The sequence below is a fragment of the Orycteropus afer genome, unplaced genomic scaffold, assembly GCF_000298275.1.
Source record: "Orycteropus afer afer isolate SDZICR_OR568_19922 unplaced genomic scaffold, OryAfe1.0 scaffold00042, whole genome shotgun sequence".
Lineage (NCBI taxonomy): Eukaryota > Metazoa > Chordata > Mammalia > Tubulidentata > Orycteropodidae > Orycteropus > Orycteropus afer.
In genome coordinates, this window is record NW_006921629.1 from 8,440,053 (window position 1) to 8,457,975 (window position 17,923).

At 39.8% G+C, this 17,923-nt stretch overlaps 1 protein-coding gene across 1 annotated transcript in view; it reads right to left on the minus strand.

Annotated features, from left to right (window-relative positions):
• Positions 1-16,835, minus strand: part of BLMH (bleomycin hydrolase) — a 56,957-nt gene extending 40,122 nt beyond the window's left edge. Inside the window, exons 1-6 of the mRNA XM_007937415.2 lie at positions 16,823-16,835; positions 16,334-16,531; positions 11,996-12,105; positions 10,948-11,089; positions 9,650-9,738; positions 7,759-7,851 (exon numbers count right to left, since the gene is read on the minus strand). Coding sequence (XP_007935606.1) covers positions 7,759-7,851; positions 9,650-9,738; positions 10,948-11,089; positions 11,996-12,105; positions 16,334-16,531; positions 16,823-16,835 — 645 coding nt within the window. The remainder of the gene's footprint in view (positions 1-7,758; positions 7,852-9,649; positions 9,739-10,947; positions 11,090-11,995; positions 12,106-16,333; positions 16,532-16,822) is intronic.
• Between the last annotated feature and the right edge of the window lie 1,088 nt (positions 16,836-17,923).

Below are 17,923 nucleotides of genomic sequence, written 5' to 3' on the forward strand. Positions count from 1 at the left end.
AAGTTCTACATGATGAATAATGTAATCAAGTAAGGGAAAGGGGAAAATAAAAAAGGACACAGAAAGCAGGAAACATGAAACATGGGTAAAAAATGTATTGATCCCAATTTAAGGACCAATGATACGGAATTGAATTAATTCCTATACTCATGGCTAAGTTTGGGAGGCAAACATCAAATGAGAAGAGGAAGGAAGGACACAGTCATTGAGAATCAGTCATGAACACTTAGAAAGGTGAGAACCTTAAGGGATGTAAAGTCAAAAGCATTAGGCTGCTAACCAAAAGGTTGGCAGTTCGAACCCACCAGCCACTCCATAGGAGAAGGGTTTGGGTTTTTCAGTTTACAGAAAGGCACAGAATGGAACAGATCGTAGTAAACAGAAGGGTTAGAAGGAAGCGCAAAGATAATAACCAAGCTACTTACAAGGGAGCAAAACAAAGAGATTCAACAATTTTCAGCATGAGAACTACAGAAGGGACAGGACGTTAGAACCCTCATTAGTTAGTGCAATACTGGATTGCTAAGAGTGTAAAGTATGAAGCACTGTAAAAATATTTCACTTCCATTGTTACAAAAATTCAAAGCTACAGTGCCCTTATGACATCACCTATCCAAATTTTAAATTTTACTGATCAGGAAACTAGGTTCAAGAGTAAAACGACCTATTAATCATAGAGTAGAATGGCCAGGCGGGTACTAAAGTGGCTATAGAACAAGCTGAGGGTTGACAAAATCGTTTTAATTCTCTTGGAATCCTGATTTCAGGGTTCATGGAATTGCTCATAGGTGTCCTTTTGAACCTTGATGAAACTGGTTCTATGGCCTCACCTTCAGGTCAACCAATAAGCCCAGTAAGCAGCTCAGCAGAGGCAGCTTGGCCCGAGGCACTGGGTTCTTCTGGGAGTTTTCTGTGTGCAGCCGGTTTTGAGAGCAGGAACTGCAGAGTCTGACTAAAAACCAAACCAAACTCACTGCCATCGGGTGGATTCTGACTCATCGCAACCCCCACTGGGTTTCTAAGGCTGTAAATCTTTATGGAAGTAGATGGCCCCATCTTCCTTCTGCAGAGTGGTTGATGTGTTTGAACTGCTGACCTTATGGTTAGCAGCCAAATGCTTTATCCACTATACCACCAGAGGTCCTTCTAGTGTCTGACTGAAGGCTGTGTTTTAGGATGTATGGCTTGTCCTTGGTGATCCTGCTTCTATAACCAATGTCCCTGGAGCCCTGCTTGTGCTTTGATGTATCTCCTGAGAGATTAACGTAACAATGACCTATAGAACCCTCTTTTACTGTCTTCTCTTTGGAACTCCTTCCTCATGTTGATGCTGCCAATTCAAATCGTATCTACTCACAAAAAATATATTCTGTTATACTAATTTTTGGTACTTCTCTAAACATTTAGGTTTTGGACAGGGTATATGAACTATTTACAAGAGAGAAGGAGTAAGGGATCTTGGTGACCACTGATTTGCGGAAAAGGGGGAGAGAAGGCAAGACAGCTCACTACTGCTTTCTGGTGGGGAATGAAAGAAAGGCAGGATCTGTTTAACAAACTCAAAAACTCAAAAAATCTCAGACTGCATTAAATACATTTTCAGGCAGGGAAAAACATAAAAAGGTATGTTCAAAAGGTATGTGCCCTTCAGTGATGTCAACAGGAATGACCTTATATAGAGAACTCACACAGAAAGCATGTCTAAAAAGACAAATCCCAAGCAAGTATTTAGTCAAAGTCTGTAAAATCACTAAAGGTACAGTCAGGGCAAAAATTTCACCAAATCCTTGCACACCTCAACTAAGAAAACATCTAAATATTTGAAAATAGCTTTTGAATAAATAAATGAATAAGTGCCAGGCTTTTAAAATTATTTTACAGTCTCAAATTACTATTAACTTGTACTGATGCTTATTTACAATACAATGATAACAATAATAAAGATGATCTTGAGACTACTTTGAGAGTGGTGCCTGGATCAAGGAAAAGACAAAGTATAGAGGGTATTTTTCTATATCCTAATTCTAATTCATACAGGGTTATTCTACTGTGATTAACCAGAATATCTCAATTCTTCAATCATTTTTATGGCAGGGAATATATTGGAGTACTTTAAACCTTGTTACTCACAGTATGGTTCTTAGACCTGGGAGCCTATTAGAAATATAGATTTCCAGGCCACAACCACCATCTACCAAATCAATCTGAATTTTAACAAGATCCTCACAGGTGATTCTTAAGCACATTAAAGTCTGAAAAGCACTGCTTTACACCACATCTATCAGTTCCCTCCCCCAGAACCTTGTTTCTTCAATTCTGCTTCTCTCATTCACATTTGCTATTCCTTTCCACAACACTAACAAAAAGCCTCTCATACCTGCAAGCACCCCTCCAAGATAACAACTACTTCACCTTCATTCTTCTCTTATGTCCTCTACATCTGACTCATTAACAAGTTCTGACAGCCTCACTTCCAAACTATACTCCAGAATTTATTCACTTCTCTCCATCCTCATTATCACCATCCCGTACAACCCATAATAATCTCTCACCTTCACTGCCCCTTTAGTCTTCTAACTGGCCTCCTCACTTCCTCTCTTGCTTGTGTTTCAATCCATTTTTCTAAAAACAGCCAGAGTGAACTTTTTAAAAATAAAAATGAAACCATGTCCCTCCTCAGCTTACAACCCCCCAATAGGTCACCTCACTCAAAATAAAATCCTAACTCTTTACCACATATACCGGACTTACAGTGCCTGCATATACGAGCTGGTCCATGTTTCCTCTCCAGGAGTCCCTAGTGTTGCAGTTAACATGCTTGGCTGCTAACCAAAAAGTTGGAAGTTTGAGCACCCAGAGGTACCTCAGAAGAAAGGCCAGGCAATCTACTTCTGAAAAAAATCAGACTTTGAAAACTATGCAGCACAGTTCTACCCTGACACACATGGGTCTCCATGAGTCAATTTGGAGGACAGTGGGAACTGAAGGATAGAAAACAGGGCAGGAAGACTTTTCATCATACACTTTTTAATGTTTTTGATGTGTCAAGCATCATTACCTATTCAAGAAATTATAGAATTTTTTAAATCAAAGAAGTCTTTAAAATGAAAATATAGTTAACTAGGATCCATTTTTAGGGCAAATGGTTTTGCAGTTTTGAGCAAGCCTAAGCCTGTGTTTGTTTATTTTTTAAAATTTTTATTGTGATTTGGGTAAAAGTTTACAGAGCAAATTCACTTTCCATACAGTAGCTCACATACACTTTGTCTCATGACATTGACCTAAATTTCCCACAACGCAACAGCTCCCCTCCCACTTCCTCCCCATAATTACCTCTTCCCTATGTCCTTCCCTCCCATCCCCCGAGCTGTCTTCCGGTGCATACACAGCCCTTCTATTCTGCCATGATTTATCTCTCCAAGGAGTGTATCTACCTAATGTAAATGTTCACCTCATATGCCTGTCTTTTGTTTGGCTGGAAGCCATAGGAATGGGTTCAGTTCCACACCTGAAGGGCTGCTAGGGGCCATAGTCTCAGTAGTTCCATAAGCCTCTATTAGACCAGCAAACCTGGTCCCTTTTTTTTTTTTTATGATTTTGAGTTTTGTTCCACACTCCTCTCCCACTCCATCCAGGATCTCCTATATAGATCCCCCTCCGAGTGGTTGACAGTGGTGGTCAGGCACCATATATGTTGCTTTTAAGAGCTGAGAGCTAATGCTATACAATTTCCTAAGCCAGTCATAAACTATCCCTTTTAATGGCTCTAAGTAAGAACACCCCAAATTAACTTAAGACTCTCAACAAGAGATGGCAGCTGTGCTAAGTAAGGTCAGAGCCTAAAACTGCATCTTGAATCACAAGTGACCTGTGCATCAGGAATACAGCCTGTCTGTCTTCCTATAACTCTCCACTGTACCCTGAGAAAATTACTTGGTAAACAATTTTAGAAAACAATGTAATTTCGTTTGCATACAGGTTTTGTTTGCTGCCTAGGAAGCCAGGTCCAAAAGAATTCTCAGAACAGATGCTTACTTAAAACAAACTTCAGAATTACACATCCTCCCTGCAGTTATACAAGGAGGGTCTCATGATTGTTTTAAAGCCATGATTGGTTTAAATTGTAATCAATTTAAAAGATTACCAAGTAACTACAAAAATGTCTTTAGAAACATGTAACCTCCTACCAATCAGATGCACCATCACTCAATTACGTAACTATTTACCTGTCAACCAATAACTGAATTTTATTCAATTTCCTTGTATTTTCTTATATAAACTTTGAACTGTCTCCCCTTTGGATCACTTAGTTCCTCTGGTCTTCATGATTCCCAATTTACAAACTGCCATACCCCTCAAAAAAAAGCTCTTTACTTTTAATTTACACCAGACCCTGCCATTTTTACCGTATGACAACACCGACAAATATTGTTTGGGGCCTTTGTTTTGTTTTATTTATTTATTTTGGTAGAGACTGTATTAACAACCCTAACAGGCTCTGAAGATCTGAAGGCTGAAAGGAGAAACACTGAAAATCATTCCTTTTCCAAATCTGCCTTGGGGATCATTTCATCAAGCAACCTGCACTTCTCTTTTCTCAGAAAAAATGTCTTTAGCATAAACACATTTCATTCAAAGCTATGTGAGTTTAATGGCTATTCATTTAAGTCACCATTTTAACTTGCCCATAAGGCCAGGCAAATCACAGGTACTAATTTGTGGCTTTAAAACCAAAGCTAGACTCTTCATTACCAAAGAGTCAAGTTCAATAAATAGGAGTCATAAGGAGGGTTGTAAAAACCTAAAAACCTACCACACAGATTCTGTAGTCAACTGTTTAAGAAAAGTCATTAAGTAAATGATCCCGTAAAACATCCTGACTCAGGCCATGGTAAAGTGGTGTCCTATTTCTCCCTGGTGGAGGGTAGGGAAGGAAAGACAAATAAAGTATTCCAGCCCTAATTCTTATCAGTCACTTGCCATCCTCCACCAATCCACGGTCAGGCTATGGATCTTAGATATATCATTAATCCACAGATTACGAAGGCAAACATCGAAGGCCAATAGGTGCTGACGCAGGGGTTCTTTTCTCTAACAGTTTATAGAATCGTCAATCCAACACCTCATCTAATCATAAATGAAGGTAAAATATGAAGGAGATATGACATTAGCAAGAGAGATCATTCCAAAGCAGGAAGGGAAGAGAAATAACATTTACTGAGCTCCTCGTATGTGCCAGACGTGACAGCTTGCATTCTTATGTTTAATTGTGTATGTGATCCTCACAAAAATCCATTGAGGACTATATTTTAGATCCCAAACTGAAACCTAGGTTAAGTTACTTTCTAAGTTCAGCCACTCCTTGGAAGGAAGGTTGGGCAATCCTACTTCCGTAGTGATACTGCCTCGAAAACCCAAGGAGGGGTCGCTATTAGTCGGGGCCAATTCGATGGCAAATAACAACAACAACAAGTTCACAGAACCATTAAATGGTAGAGCCAGAATTCAAACCTATGTCTGTCTGACTCTAAAGCCTGTTTTTTTTTCCTACTACACAAAGATACCATTCTTCACTAAAACCATTTTAAGAAGTAAATAAAAAGCTAAATATGAGATTTCAATGCATTTGGTAAAATGAAACTGTTGCATTCATCAATTCAACAAATATTTAAGAAATAGCTAGGTGTCAAGCATTGGGCTAAACATGTTACACACGAACTGACTGAGACTTGAGAATTTAAGGTCCTTGTCCAAGGATATAAGGCTGTTAAGTAAAAAGATGAAAACTCTTGTCTCCAGAGTCAATATTCTCAATTATTCCACTATATTGCCTCTCAAGAACTTAAAAGGAAACATGTGTGAAACATAAGTGGTTTCCACTGCAGTGAAAAAAATCAGGCCATTTTAATTACACACAAATGAGCCACCATGGCTCAGTGGTAAAGCACTCGGCTACTAACCAAAAGGTTGGTGGTTCAAAGCCATCAACCACTCTGTGGGACAAAGATGTGGCAGTCTGCTTCTGTAAAGATTTACATCCTTGAAAACCCTATGGGGCAGTTCTACTCTGTCTTACAGGGTTGCTATGAGTTGGAATTTACTCCACGGCAATGACTTTGGTTTTTTGAGTTTAATTACATAGAAACGATCTTGAATGGTGGCTATTAGAGCTCAATGTTTCCTGCTAATGGGCCCAGTGGTTAAAAAAGGGAAATGTTTGCTCTTTTCTCAAGGCAATGTCGTCAGTTTTAATCAGATTCATTCTGGATTATGGGGATTATCATGTAGGAAAGAGTCTTCATTGCTTTAATAAAGACTATCATATTATGTTTGTTTAATGATTTGTTTTAAAATGCTTTTAACATACATTATTTTAATAGCTATAACCATCAATAGCTTCCCAGCTTTATTCCTACAGAATAAAGCTAAAAAGTTTTACCATCCACTTGAGAGTCCTCACAGCTCTGCTTTCTAATTTAATTTGCTGCCAATCACACCGAGAAGCTGGACTATGTGAAGAAGAGCCCAGCATCAGGACTTGAGGAAGACTCACTGATAACCTGTGATATGCAGACAGACAAAATCTTGCTTGGTGATAGTGGAGGGGACTCAAAGCACTTACTGAAGAGGGTCAAAGACTACAGTCTTCGCATGGATTACACCTCAATGTAAAGAAAACAAAAATCCTCACCACTGGATCAATAAATAACACCATGAAAAACAGAGAAAAGATTAAAGTTGTCAAGGATTTCATTTTACTTGAATCTGTGATCGATGCCCATGGAAGCGGCAGTCAAGAAATCAAACGATGTACTGCATTGGGCAAATCAGCTGCAACCAAACCAAAACCAAACACACTGCCGTTGAGCTGGACCCGACTCATAGCGACCCCTCCTTGAGTTTCCGAGGCAGTATCACTACGGAAGTAGATTGCCCAACCTTCCTTCCGAAGTGTGGCTGGTGGGTTTGAACCATCAACCTTCTCGTTAGCAGTCAAATGCCTTAGGCACTACGCTACCAGAGCTCCCAAATCAGCTGCCAAGACTTCTTTAAAGTATTAAAAAGCAAAGATGTCACCTCAAAGACTGAGCTAAGCCTAACCCAAGCCATGGTATTTTCAATTGCCTCATATGCACATGAAAGCTGGACAACAAATAACAAAGACCAAAGAAGAATTGATGTCTTTGAATTATGGTGTAGATGAACGATACTGAATATACCATGGACTGCCAGAATAATGAACAAATCTGTCTTAGAGGAAGTACAGCCAGAATGCTCCTTAGAAGCGAGGATGGTAAGACTTTGTCTCACATACTTTGGATTTGTTATCAAGAGGGCCAGGCCCTAGAGAAGGATATCATGCTTGGTAAAGTAGAGCATCAGTGAAAAAGATAAAGACCCTAAAAGACCCTAAACAAGATGAACTGATGCAGTGACTACAACAATCGGCTCAAACACAGCAATGATTTGGAGGATGGTGCAGGAGTGGCAGTGTTCATTCTATGATAGACAGAGTTGCTAAATGAGCTGGAATTGACTCAATAGCACCTCTCAAAAACATTGTGGCAATTAGAAGATCTAAGTACAAGTTCCATCATAATAAAATGCAAAGTGAGTTTATACCTCAGTTTTTCCAGCTGTAAAATGAATACTTCAATTCAACAGCTATTGCAATGACTATGCTTCCCAATCAGTTTAATATATGGAAACACTCTGACAGTTCATTAGAAGAGTCACAATTCAAACAATTGTTGTTACCTCCTCCATCATGACGTCCTGTGTGGCCGAGATTTCTCCTTTAGTTGCTCCACTGTGTACTAGGTTCCGAAGTCGTATACAGAATTCTCTCATCTAAGACAGAAATATATTTAGCACTCCAGTATTACTTAAATTCAACTGTAAATGAGACCAATAAGCCAATGCTAGTTCTATATAACTCAGCCAAGATCCAGGGCAAAGTTCATAAATACAAATGTGATTTTCTCCAACAGGTCTATGTAAACACATAGATAAAAATACTTCCCGTGAGTAGAAAAGACATGGATTATTCTCAAAGAATATTAGACATGGAACAGTTCCCTGGATAACTAGGCATTGTTAAGCAACTGATAGTACCTTCAGTAACAGTATATGTCTGAGTACGGGAGAAACAGCTGATTCCATAATGCCTGGAGTTCCTGGGTGGTACGAATCTTTAACAAGCTTGGTTGCTAACCAAAAGGGTGGAGGTGTAAGTAAACTTAGAGGTGCTCTGAAAAAAAAAAGCCTGACAACCTAATTCCAAAAAAAACACCTCCAGCCACTGCAAACCCTTAAAAAGCACAGTTCTACTGGGACATAGGTGAGGTAACAGGAGTTGGCATCAACTCAACAGCAACTTGGTTTTCCATAATGCCTATCACCTTTGGGGGGGGAAAAAAAACCAGGCAACTTAATTAAGATAATCATGTCATTAAGTCACTCAAGGACATTTTTATTAGATTTTTACCAGTTGTTCACTTCTCTTATTCTGTCAGATAACTATGCCAAGCCACAACGATTGTTTTCATTTTTGTTGCTTTTAATTCTGAAAGAATACATGATACCTAAAATCAAGACAAATCTCAATTTATCTATAGTGCTAAAGAGGATTTTGTCCCTGCTCAAAATAGTACCTAACGCTGTACTATTAATGATCTTTTAGCCTTTGGATAAGAATCCCTAGATTTTCATGGGTGGAAATAACCTAATTCTAAGGCTGAGGAAACAAACCAATAGTTTTTAAAAAAATGTAATCTTTCTCCTAGAGATGACAAATTCCACTTTAGCCTCAACGATCAGGACAGTAGCTTCTGGCAAATCCCAGCTCTCAAAAAAGGTGTCTGATTGCAGAGTGGCAACTCTATGGAATTTATAATCCTCCTTGGGAGAGTGAGTTATGTAGAAATCAAAGAATGATTCACAGAGATAAATGAAGCATTGAAAAGCAGTGCAGTGATTATATTAAAGCTTCATTGAGTGGATAAACATGAATGTGGTTGGAGGAAGTCTTTTTTCTAATATACTCAGCAAGTCTCATAAACAATTTCTTTTGGTTTTGTTAGTACATAGGTACAGTGGGTAAAGCGCTTGGCCGCTAACCAAAAGGTCGGCAGTTTAAACCCACCAGCCACTCCATGATTTGTCAGTCTACTTCCATGAAGATTTACAGCCTTAGAAACTCTATGGGGCAGTGCTACTCTGTCCTACAGGGTTACTGTGACTCAGAATTGACTTGACGGTAATGGGTTGGTTTTTATTAGTATATAAAACTGTCCCAGCCCACTTCCACAAGAACTAAGTGAGAGACACAGCCCCCAGTGTGCTTGTGGCCTACATTCACTGAGCACGTCATAATATACTGGAAATTTCATTCCCAAGTACACATAAGAAAGCATTAATATCACCAGGTATATAAGTGGAAGAGTTTTAAAAAGAAAAGAAAAAACCTTCCTAATTATTTTAAAAGTTAACAGGTGTAAGTTTCAGCTACATTACTTTTGACAGATAGCAACATCACTTGCTATCTCATATACAATGAAATGCCCAGGAACTCCTCTGGAAAATCAGATAAGAATTTTAAGAAGATGAGCACACTAAATTCAATCCCACTCTGCTTTATATCCTGTACCTTGTGATTTAGAATATCATTCATCCTCCTAGTTGCCTCTGTTGTATAAGATTCAGGGAAACATTTCTTAGGAACAACACCATATTTTTCTAAAAGAAAAAAAAAAAATTAGTGTTCAATAAAGTTCAAGTACATTCCAGCATTAGAAACCCTAGTAAAAATAGCTATTGCTTAAAAAAAAAAAAAAAAAAAGCCATTGTCTGAGGTCTAATTCAGAAAATTTCATAATTTATGGTTCATATTATTAAAAAGATTACTTAATCTCTGTATTTATCCATCTTAGAATTAATTCTGTTCTTTTTATCTATCATATTTTATAAAGTGCTCAGCATGAGTCACCCCCCAAAAAAATTCTTTATTTGAATGAAGGTATCTTTAGACTATGGCAGTTTCAATATATTTCCTGATTACATCAATGGACAAGCAGTAAGCTTTTTCATGGAAAGTTAGTTCTACCTAATGCTACCTTTCCTTCTCCAATGCTGCTTCACAATACATTATCTGCCTACCCGTGACTTAAGAAAGACACTTTAGAAGAAAACCAAAGATGCATAGAAACAATTAGTCCAAGGAACTAGAGGACCATGCAAACCTCAGCCTATATTACCATGAGACCAGAAGAACTAGATGGTGGCTGGCTACCACTGTCAATCACTCAGAAAGGGATCAGTACAGAAGATCCTGGATAGAGCAGGAGAACAATGTGGAACAAAACTCAAAATCATAAAATAGACCAAGTGTACTGGTCTGATAGAGCCTGGTGAGATCCCCAAGACTATGGACCCTAGTTATCCTTCAAGTCTGGAATTGAACTCCCTCCCACAGCTTCCAGCCAAACAATAGACAGACATATAAACAAGTAGATACACTCCTTAGAACAATCAATTAAGGGAGAACAGAGAGCTTATTGCACAGGGAGACAGCTTTCAGGGGGCAGGAATGCACAGGAAAGAAGGATACAGGGAAGAGGTAACTATAGGGAGGAAGTGGGAAGACAGCTGTTACATTGTGGGGAATTGCAGTCAATGTTATGAAACAAAACGTGTATGAATTGCTGTACGGAAAATTAATTTGCTCTGCAAACTTTTACCCAAATCACAATAAAAATTAAAAAGAAAGAAAGAAAGAAAGATACTTGAAAGTTGAGAGTGAGAGTAAAAGCAGAGTTGAAATAAAAGTTCTCCTTCTGGAAGACCAACTCTACTCTCTTCATAACCACAAATGAAATGGCTTATACTTAACTATACAGCCTTGCTTGAACATGCTGAGTTTCAGTTTCTTTAAAGAAAGGCGCTTACCAACAATATTGACAAGCATATCCCATTGTCCACCATCATTTGCAGGATTCATAAGCAAATACTGCACTAGCCTCCCATCCTCAGGCTCCTTTTTCTGGGCTGTGTCCACAAACGCATTCAAGAAGAAATAACAGCGTTCAACCTAGAATAAGGGAAGTTGAGTAAAATTAAAAGAAAAGAGAGTCAAAAGCCTAATTGGTATCAACCGAACAGAGTCTTAGAACTATTGTGGACCCAATATAATAGGGATTTTTAAAAAATGAAAGTTGGTATTCAAGTATCAGTTTGTGGCTTCATGAAAATATTTGAATTTTCTTTTTATGCCTGTGTATATATTCCAAGAGTTCATTCAGAACAAAGCACTGCTTTGTTTTGAAACAAAATATGATACTTCAGAGTCTTCAACCAATAAACATTTAATGGATACTAAGTATACTTTAGGAGCTCTGGTAGCATAGTGCCTAAGGCACTTGACTGCTAACCAGAAGGCTAGCAGTTCAAACCCACCAGGCACTCCTCGGAAGGAAGATGGGGCAATCTACTTCCGTGGTGATACTGCCTCGGAAACCCAAGGAGGGGTAGCTATGAGTCAGGTCCAATTCGACGGCACATAACAACAACAACAACAATATCAATCTTTATGCATTCCATTTCATTTTTGAAGTATATTTTAAAGATTTAAAAAATAGGATATATTTACTATTTTTCAGACAAGTACGACCTAGACAAGGGGAATTAGGTCCTAGGAAGACCACATAACCTACATAAAGGCACTGAAAAGGGAAATTATTAAAAACAAAAAGAAAAGCAAGCAGCAGGGTGAAGTATAATAAAGTAGACTATTTCCTTATAAAAAGTAGCCAAGGACCAACCAAAAGTAGTCCTGCCTTTAAAAAGAGCCAAGTTTTGATACTTTGGAAATCAGAATAAATGTTGTCCCATCTGTAACAGAAGAACAAGTTATAACTAGAGAAGCAAGAAAGGAAAAGGGAGTCTCTGCCAAGGTTGGTATTGAATTAAAAAGAATCTTGCAAAATCAATCCCATACCTTGTCCCAGAAAAATATGTAAGACTGACTAAACTCAAATTCTTCAATATTTAGTTTTTTCATGAATGGAAGTCTCATAACATTCAGACAAGAAAAGATCCAGCATCGCCCTGAAACAAGAAAGCAAACCAAGAAATTAAGAAATTAAGATGACTGTTCACAGACTACAATTCTCCAATTGTATTACCTGACACTGCTCCCAGGCTAAGATCTTAGACAATTCAAGCCTAAATCAGAAAAAGCAGGAACTCAGTTTAAAAAAAAAAAAAATTAAGTAGTAATTACTATCATTACTATATATGCAAAGGCTTAATATCCTTAACATAGTGTTAAAAAAAAAAAAAAAAAACCTCTACATATCACATAAAGAATCACATTACACCGGGGGTGGGGTGGGGTGGGGGGAGCATGGTGTTGGAAATCACATTACAAATAAACCAAGAAAATCACATTAGAAAATGTGGTCAAAAGAGGTACAAATGTCAAAAAACATTTTTAAAAGTTCATCGTAAGGTCACTGAAATGGGGAAAACTTTTTTTCTTTTTAACTTTGTTTTTAAATTACAAAATCCAATTCTACATTTGGGGAAATAAACACTGTTATATACTCTGGATAGGGGTATAAAATAGCTAAGGGCAAACTGGTGATACATAGCAAAAGCGTCTCTACCCTTTAATCTAGAATATATAAGACATCCTTGAGTGGCACAGCAGTTAACGCATCTGGCTGCTGGTCAGAAAGTCAGCAGTTCAGTACAGCAGCCGCTCCACAGCAGGAAGATGAGGCAGTCTGCTTCCGTAAAGATTTACAACCTTGGAAACACACAGGGCAGTTCAAATCTGTCCTACAGGGTCACCAGGAGTCGGAACTGGCTTGATGCCAGTGGGTTTGGTTTTTTTGGCCAATATAAATCAATCCCCCAGTTGTAAGACAAATAAAGGATGATTTTAGCTCTGTGGATTATGTAAACATTTAAAGATACAGATGAAATAACACATGGGCTATAGCTATAATATTTAATTTAGTAATTTAAAAGCACACACATTTTTAAAACCACGCGAACACAGTAAACTGATTTAGAAACATTGTTTTTTCCCACTTTCACATTTCATTAAACACCCTTACTCATACGCCTCACACGCATCTTGCCATCAGGGCTTCTCCCATCATTAAATCCATTTTCAATCATCTAACAGGTATATCTATTTCTTCCATCTAGTATGTTTGAAACACAGAAATGTTTTGAAGCCACGCATCATGTTGTCCCTGAAAATTTTATGCCAAGCCTGAAATACATAAGAACATTCTTCATTTGTCCTGCAAATGGATAAAGACAATCTCTACAATGTCACCATTCCCTGTACTGATTTAAAACCAAACAAACCAAACTCACTGGAGTCGGTCCCAACTCATAGCGACCCCTCCTGAGGTTTCTGAGGTGGTATCTCTATGAAAGTAGATTGCCCAGTCATCCTTCCAAGGAGTCTGAACTGTCAGCCTTCTGGTTAGCAGTCAAATGCTTTAGGCACTATGCCACCAGAGCTCCCATACTTATTTAAGTGATCTTTAAAAGACCTATTTACAATGATATCCAACATTTCAACTTGTGAGGTCATGTCCTAGAAATATACTGTGTTCAAAACATTCACCTTTTAAAAAAACCGATTCTATCTCTGTAAGGCGGTTCAAACCCACCAGCCACTCCTCGGAAGGAAGGTTGGGCAATCCTACTTCCGTAGTGATACTGCCTCGGAAACCCAAGGAGGGGTCGCTATGAGTCGGGGCTGACTCGACAGCACATAACAACAACAACAACATCTCTGTAAGTATACTCTGTAAGTATCCAAACAAACACAGATTGAGGTCACTTCAGACTGTCCTTGCCAAACTGTACTTTGTTTCAAAATAAACTGAGATTGACCATAATAAGTCTTTGTAAGGCCTCAATTAAAAGGTTACTCTCTTTTCTGAAGGAAAATTCAAAAGAAAGAAATTTTAAAGAAAATTAAACTTTGCCTTAAAAGTTATTTGGGTATAACTTTTTTACTGATATGAAAATATGTTCACAATGTACTTGGTAGGTGGAAAAGGTAGGTAGGTTACCAAACAATATGTAAAGTATCAATCCACATTATGCAAGTACATACGTACATGCACACACACATAAAATAAAGACCTAATGTATATATAAGGAGCTCTGATAGTGTAGTGGATAAGGTATTTGGCTGCTAACCAGAAGGTCAGAGGTTCAAACCCACCAGCTGCTCTGTAGAAGGAAGATGGGGTGATCTACTTCCATAAAGATTTACAGCCTCAGAAACCCAATGGGGGTCACTATGAGTTGGAATCGACTTGCTGGCAATGAGCTTGTTTTTTTTTTTAATGTGTACATAAAAAAAATGTTATCTCTGGGTGGTATTATTTGTCTGACAGAATTTTTCAAGTATTCTAATTTAACAATAATTGTATAATAAAATTTTTTTTTAAGTAACTAACTACAATGTTTTTTCAAAGTTGCTAACGGCCTGCCTTAGTATAGTTTATTTTTACTTGGGTTTACCTCTCCTGTCTACTACATATTTTTAATGGAGGGAATCTGGATGAACTGTTCATCTGAAAACTACATGAAAATAAAGTGCATAGCTACCTATGTTCACTGCAGTACTATTCACAATAGCAAAGAGATGGAAATAACCTAAGTACCCATCAACTGAGAAATGGATAAATAAGCTGTGATACATACACACAATGGAATACTATGCAACCCTAAAGAATAATATTATCAAAAACCACATTAACGTGGATGAACTTGGAGAACATTATACTGAGTGCAATAAGTCCATCACAGAAAGGCAAGTATTGTATTAGTCTACTATTGTAAAAAGTCAAGGAAAAGTTTACACATGGAAGGAAACTTTCTTTGTTGGTTACCAGGGATGGGAGGGAAAAGGAGGCAAAATTCCTAGATAGGTTGGGGGGAAAAAATACATACATATACCAAAGATTATTAGTGGTTACCAGGGGTAGGAGGAAGGGGAAACTTTTGTTTGCGGGGGCATTGAGTTTATACTAATGGTGGTGGAATATTTTGGAAAAGGATAGCAATAATGGTGGCACAACATGAAAAATGTCATCAATGTCCCTCAGCTGTAAATGGGGAAACTGTTATGTTGGAGAACATCTTGTTGTGGATGTTTTCACCACAATAAAAGTTTTAAAAAATGAAAAAAACAAAGTACACAGCTCATGTGCTGTTTGGCTCTTTTATATATAAAAGCAACACTACAGAACATGCAAGACCTGACCTGTTCCAGATTAACATTTCAGGGGAGCTCTGGTAGCATAGTGGCTAAGGCACTTGACTGCTAACCAGAAGGCTGGCGGTTCAAACCCACCAGCCACTCCTCGGAAGGAAGGTTGGGCATTCCTACTTCCGTAGTGATACTGCCTCGGAAACCCAAGGAGGGGTCGCTATGAGTCGGGGCCGACTCGACGGCACATAACAACAACAACAACAACTAAGAGGTCACTCACTGTAAATTAACTACATAGCACAACCATTGTGACATTACTGAGTCACTTGTAGCCCAGCATGCCACACCACCCCAAGCACACCTACTATAGCAAAACATTAATTACTGCAAGGCCATGATTTTCAACCCTTAAAATTTAAAAAATCAAACTTACTGAGGTATAACTTACACATAAAAAAACATTCTCGTGTTAAACGTGCACATTATGAGTTTTGACTGCCCAAAGCAAGCGATCTGCTTTCTGGAGGTGATTTGTGAAATGGATAATGACTTTAAAAAATTCTTTTAGTACAATTTGATTATGAGGTTGTCCTCCTTTATTTAGATTTCTGATTGCCTAGTCTTTCACTGTAGTTGTTTTTCTGACAATGGTGCTAGACAGTAGATAGCAAAACAGTAAGGCATGAGAACTGAAAATTTCCCTCTATTACAAACTGGCCCTATGGGGTGTGGGGGAACGGAGCCCATCAGCTCAGAGCTTAAGTTGTAACCAAGAAACATTTTTTACAGTAACATTCTGATGACAATTTGTTGCAATTACACATGCCTTTTCTATTTCATACACTTGTATAAGGCCTTTAGAATATTCATTTTCATGTAGCCTGTTTTGTGACCAAAGCATGTATGTGCAAGACAGGTGACTGCAATCACTTAACTTCCAGACGGGATAATAAATTATACTCAAGCCAAGGACTTGTCACTTCAGCGCTCAAACCGAAAAGCGCTAACCAGCCAAGGAGCACCCAAACAAGGGATAACGTTATTGGTGTCCGTTTTCTAGGAATTTACAAGTTCTTCCAATACCTGAGCTCTTCTGGTTGGTGACCGGCTTGCCTTCCTGAGGCACAACGTGCTGGAAGACATGCTGCGCGCCCTGTACCGTAGCCCTTTTCAGACAGATGTCCAGCAGGTCATGGGTTGTCCCGACATTCTGGGCTAGTACGAACTGAGGATCGGAATTCAATTTCTGAATCAGAGCAGCTACCTTCTCGGAATTCAGTCCTGCTGGAAAGCCAAACGGGATTTTAACACCAAAAAAACTCTCCAAGACGTTTCTTTGCCTGGGTCTCCCACATCCCCGGTCTAACTTTGTGAGAGCATCCCGAGGTGACCTCTGTAGCGGCGGCCTCCCCCGAGACGCTGTGTCCCTCCAGGATGCTCCACTCCAGCTCCATCCCCACCACCATCAGCCCGGACTCCAGCACCCGCCCTTCCCCGCTGCGAGGCCTCGAGCCGAGCCGCGTCCCCGGGAGGACCCCGGCAGGGATCTGGCGGGGAAAAGCAGTGCCTCACCCGCGTTGTTCATGGCGCCACACTGCCCAGCGAAGTAACGGTAGTTTCCGGGTCTTCGGGCGAGCGCCGGGATAGCACTGCGGATCGCTGCCTAGGCGGCCCGACCTGCCTGTCTCACCCGGAACGCCGGAAAGAGGAAACCGGCTCGGTGGTGGCGGAGAGGCTGAAGCCAACAGAAACGGGGTCCGCGGAGGGACAAAACTACCCCCCTCGCGTTGCTGAGTCAGCGCCGTAGGGGCGAGCCCCGCCCCGGGGAGGGCCAACAGGGGGCGGCCTCATTTACGCCGGGAGCCGGGTCGGCGCCCTCGCTCAGGGCCTGACCCGAAGCTGCTGTTGCAGCTCCCGCCACCTCCTGCAGGGTGGTCCGGTGCTGTCTGGGCGGTGCCGGCGCTCTCAGCCAACTGTGACCTCGATCCTGGGAGGGAGCTGAAGCATTCCAGGTTGGTTCCAGATAATACACACTCTAGTGTTGGGGACAGAGCTGAGGGGTCCCGTAATTAAACAGGGTGCTTATGTCACGCACACACACACACAATCTCCCAAAGCTCTTCTTATAAGCATCTATTGCTAACCAATCACTGCATTTTCAATGGCAACTTGTTTGCATTCTAACCAGAACCAGGTTCTTGTATTTAAGGAGCAATGTGAACCAACCTCTCTAGCACCTACTCCCAAGCAACTGCTTGTTTTTGTTGTTGCTAGGTGCTGTCCAGTCAGCTCCTACTCACAGCCACCCTATGTACAACTGACCAAAACACTGCCGGGTGGTGCACCATCCTCCAATCTCTGCTGCTGCTTGAGCCCATGGTTACAGCCACTGCATCAATCCATCTAGTGGAGGGTCTTCCCCTTTTTTTGCTGCCCCTCTACTTTACCAAGCATATCCCTCTCCAGGAACTGGCCCCTTCCGACAACTACTAGTATAGTTCTACAAATATACATCTGCTTGATTTGAGGTATTGTGGTGATTTGAGTGTTACTATGATGTTGGAAGTTATGTCACAGGTATGTCAAATATCGACAGGGTCACCCATGGTAGACAGGTTTCAGTGGAGTTTCCAGGCTAAAATAGCCTGGGAAGACCTGGTGATCTTATTCTGA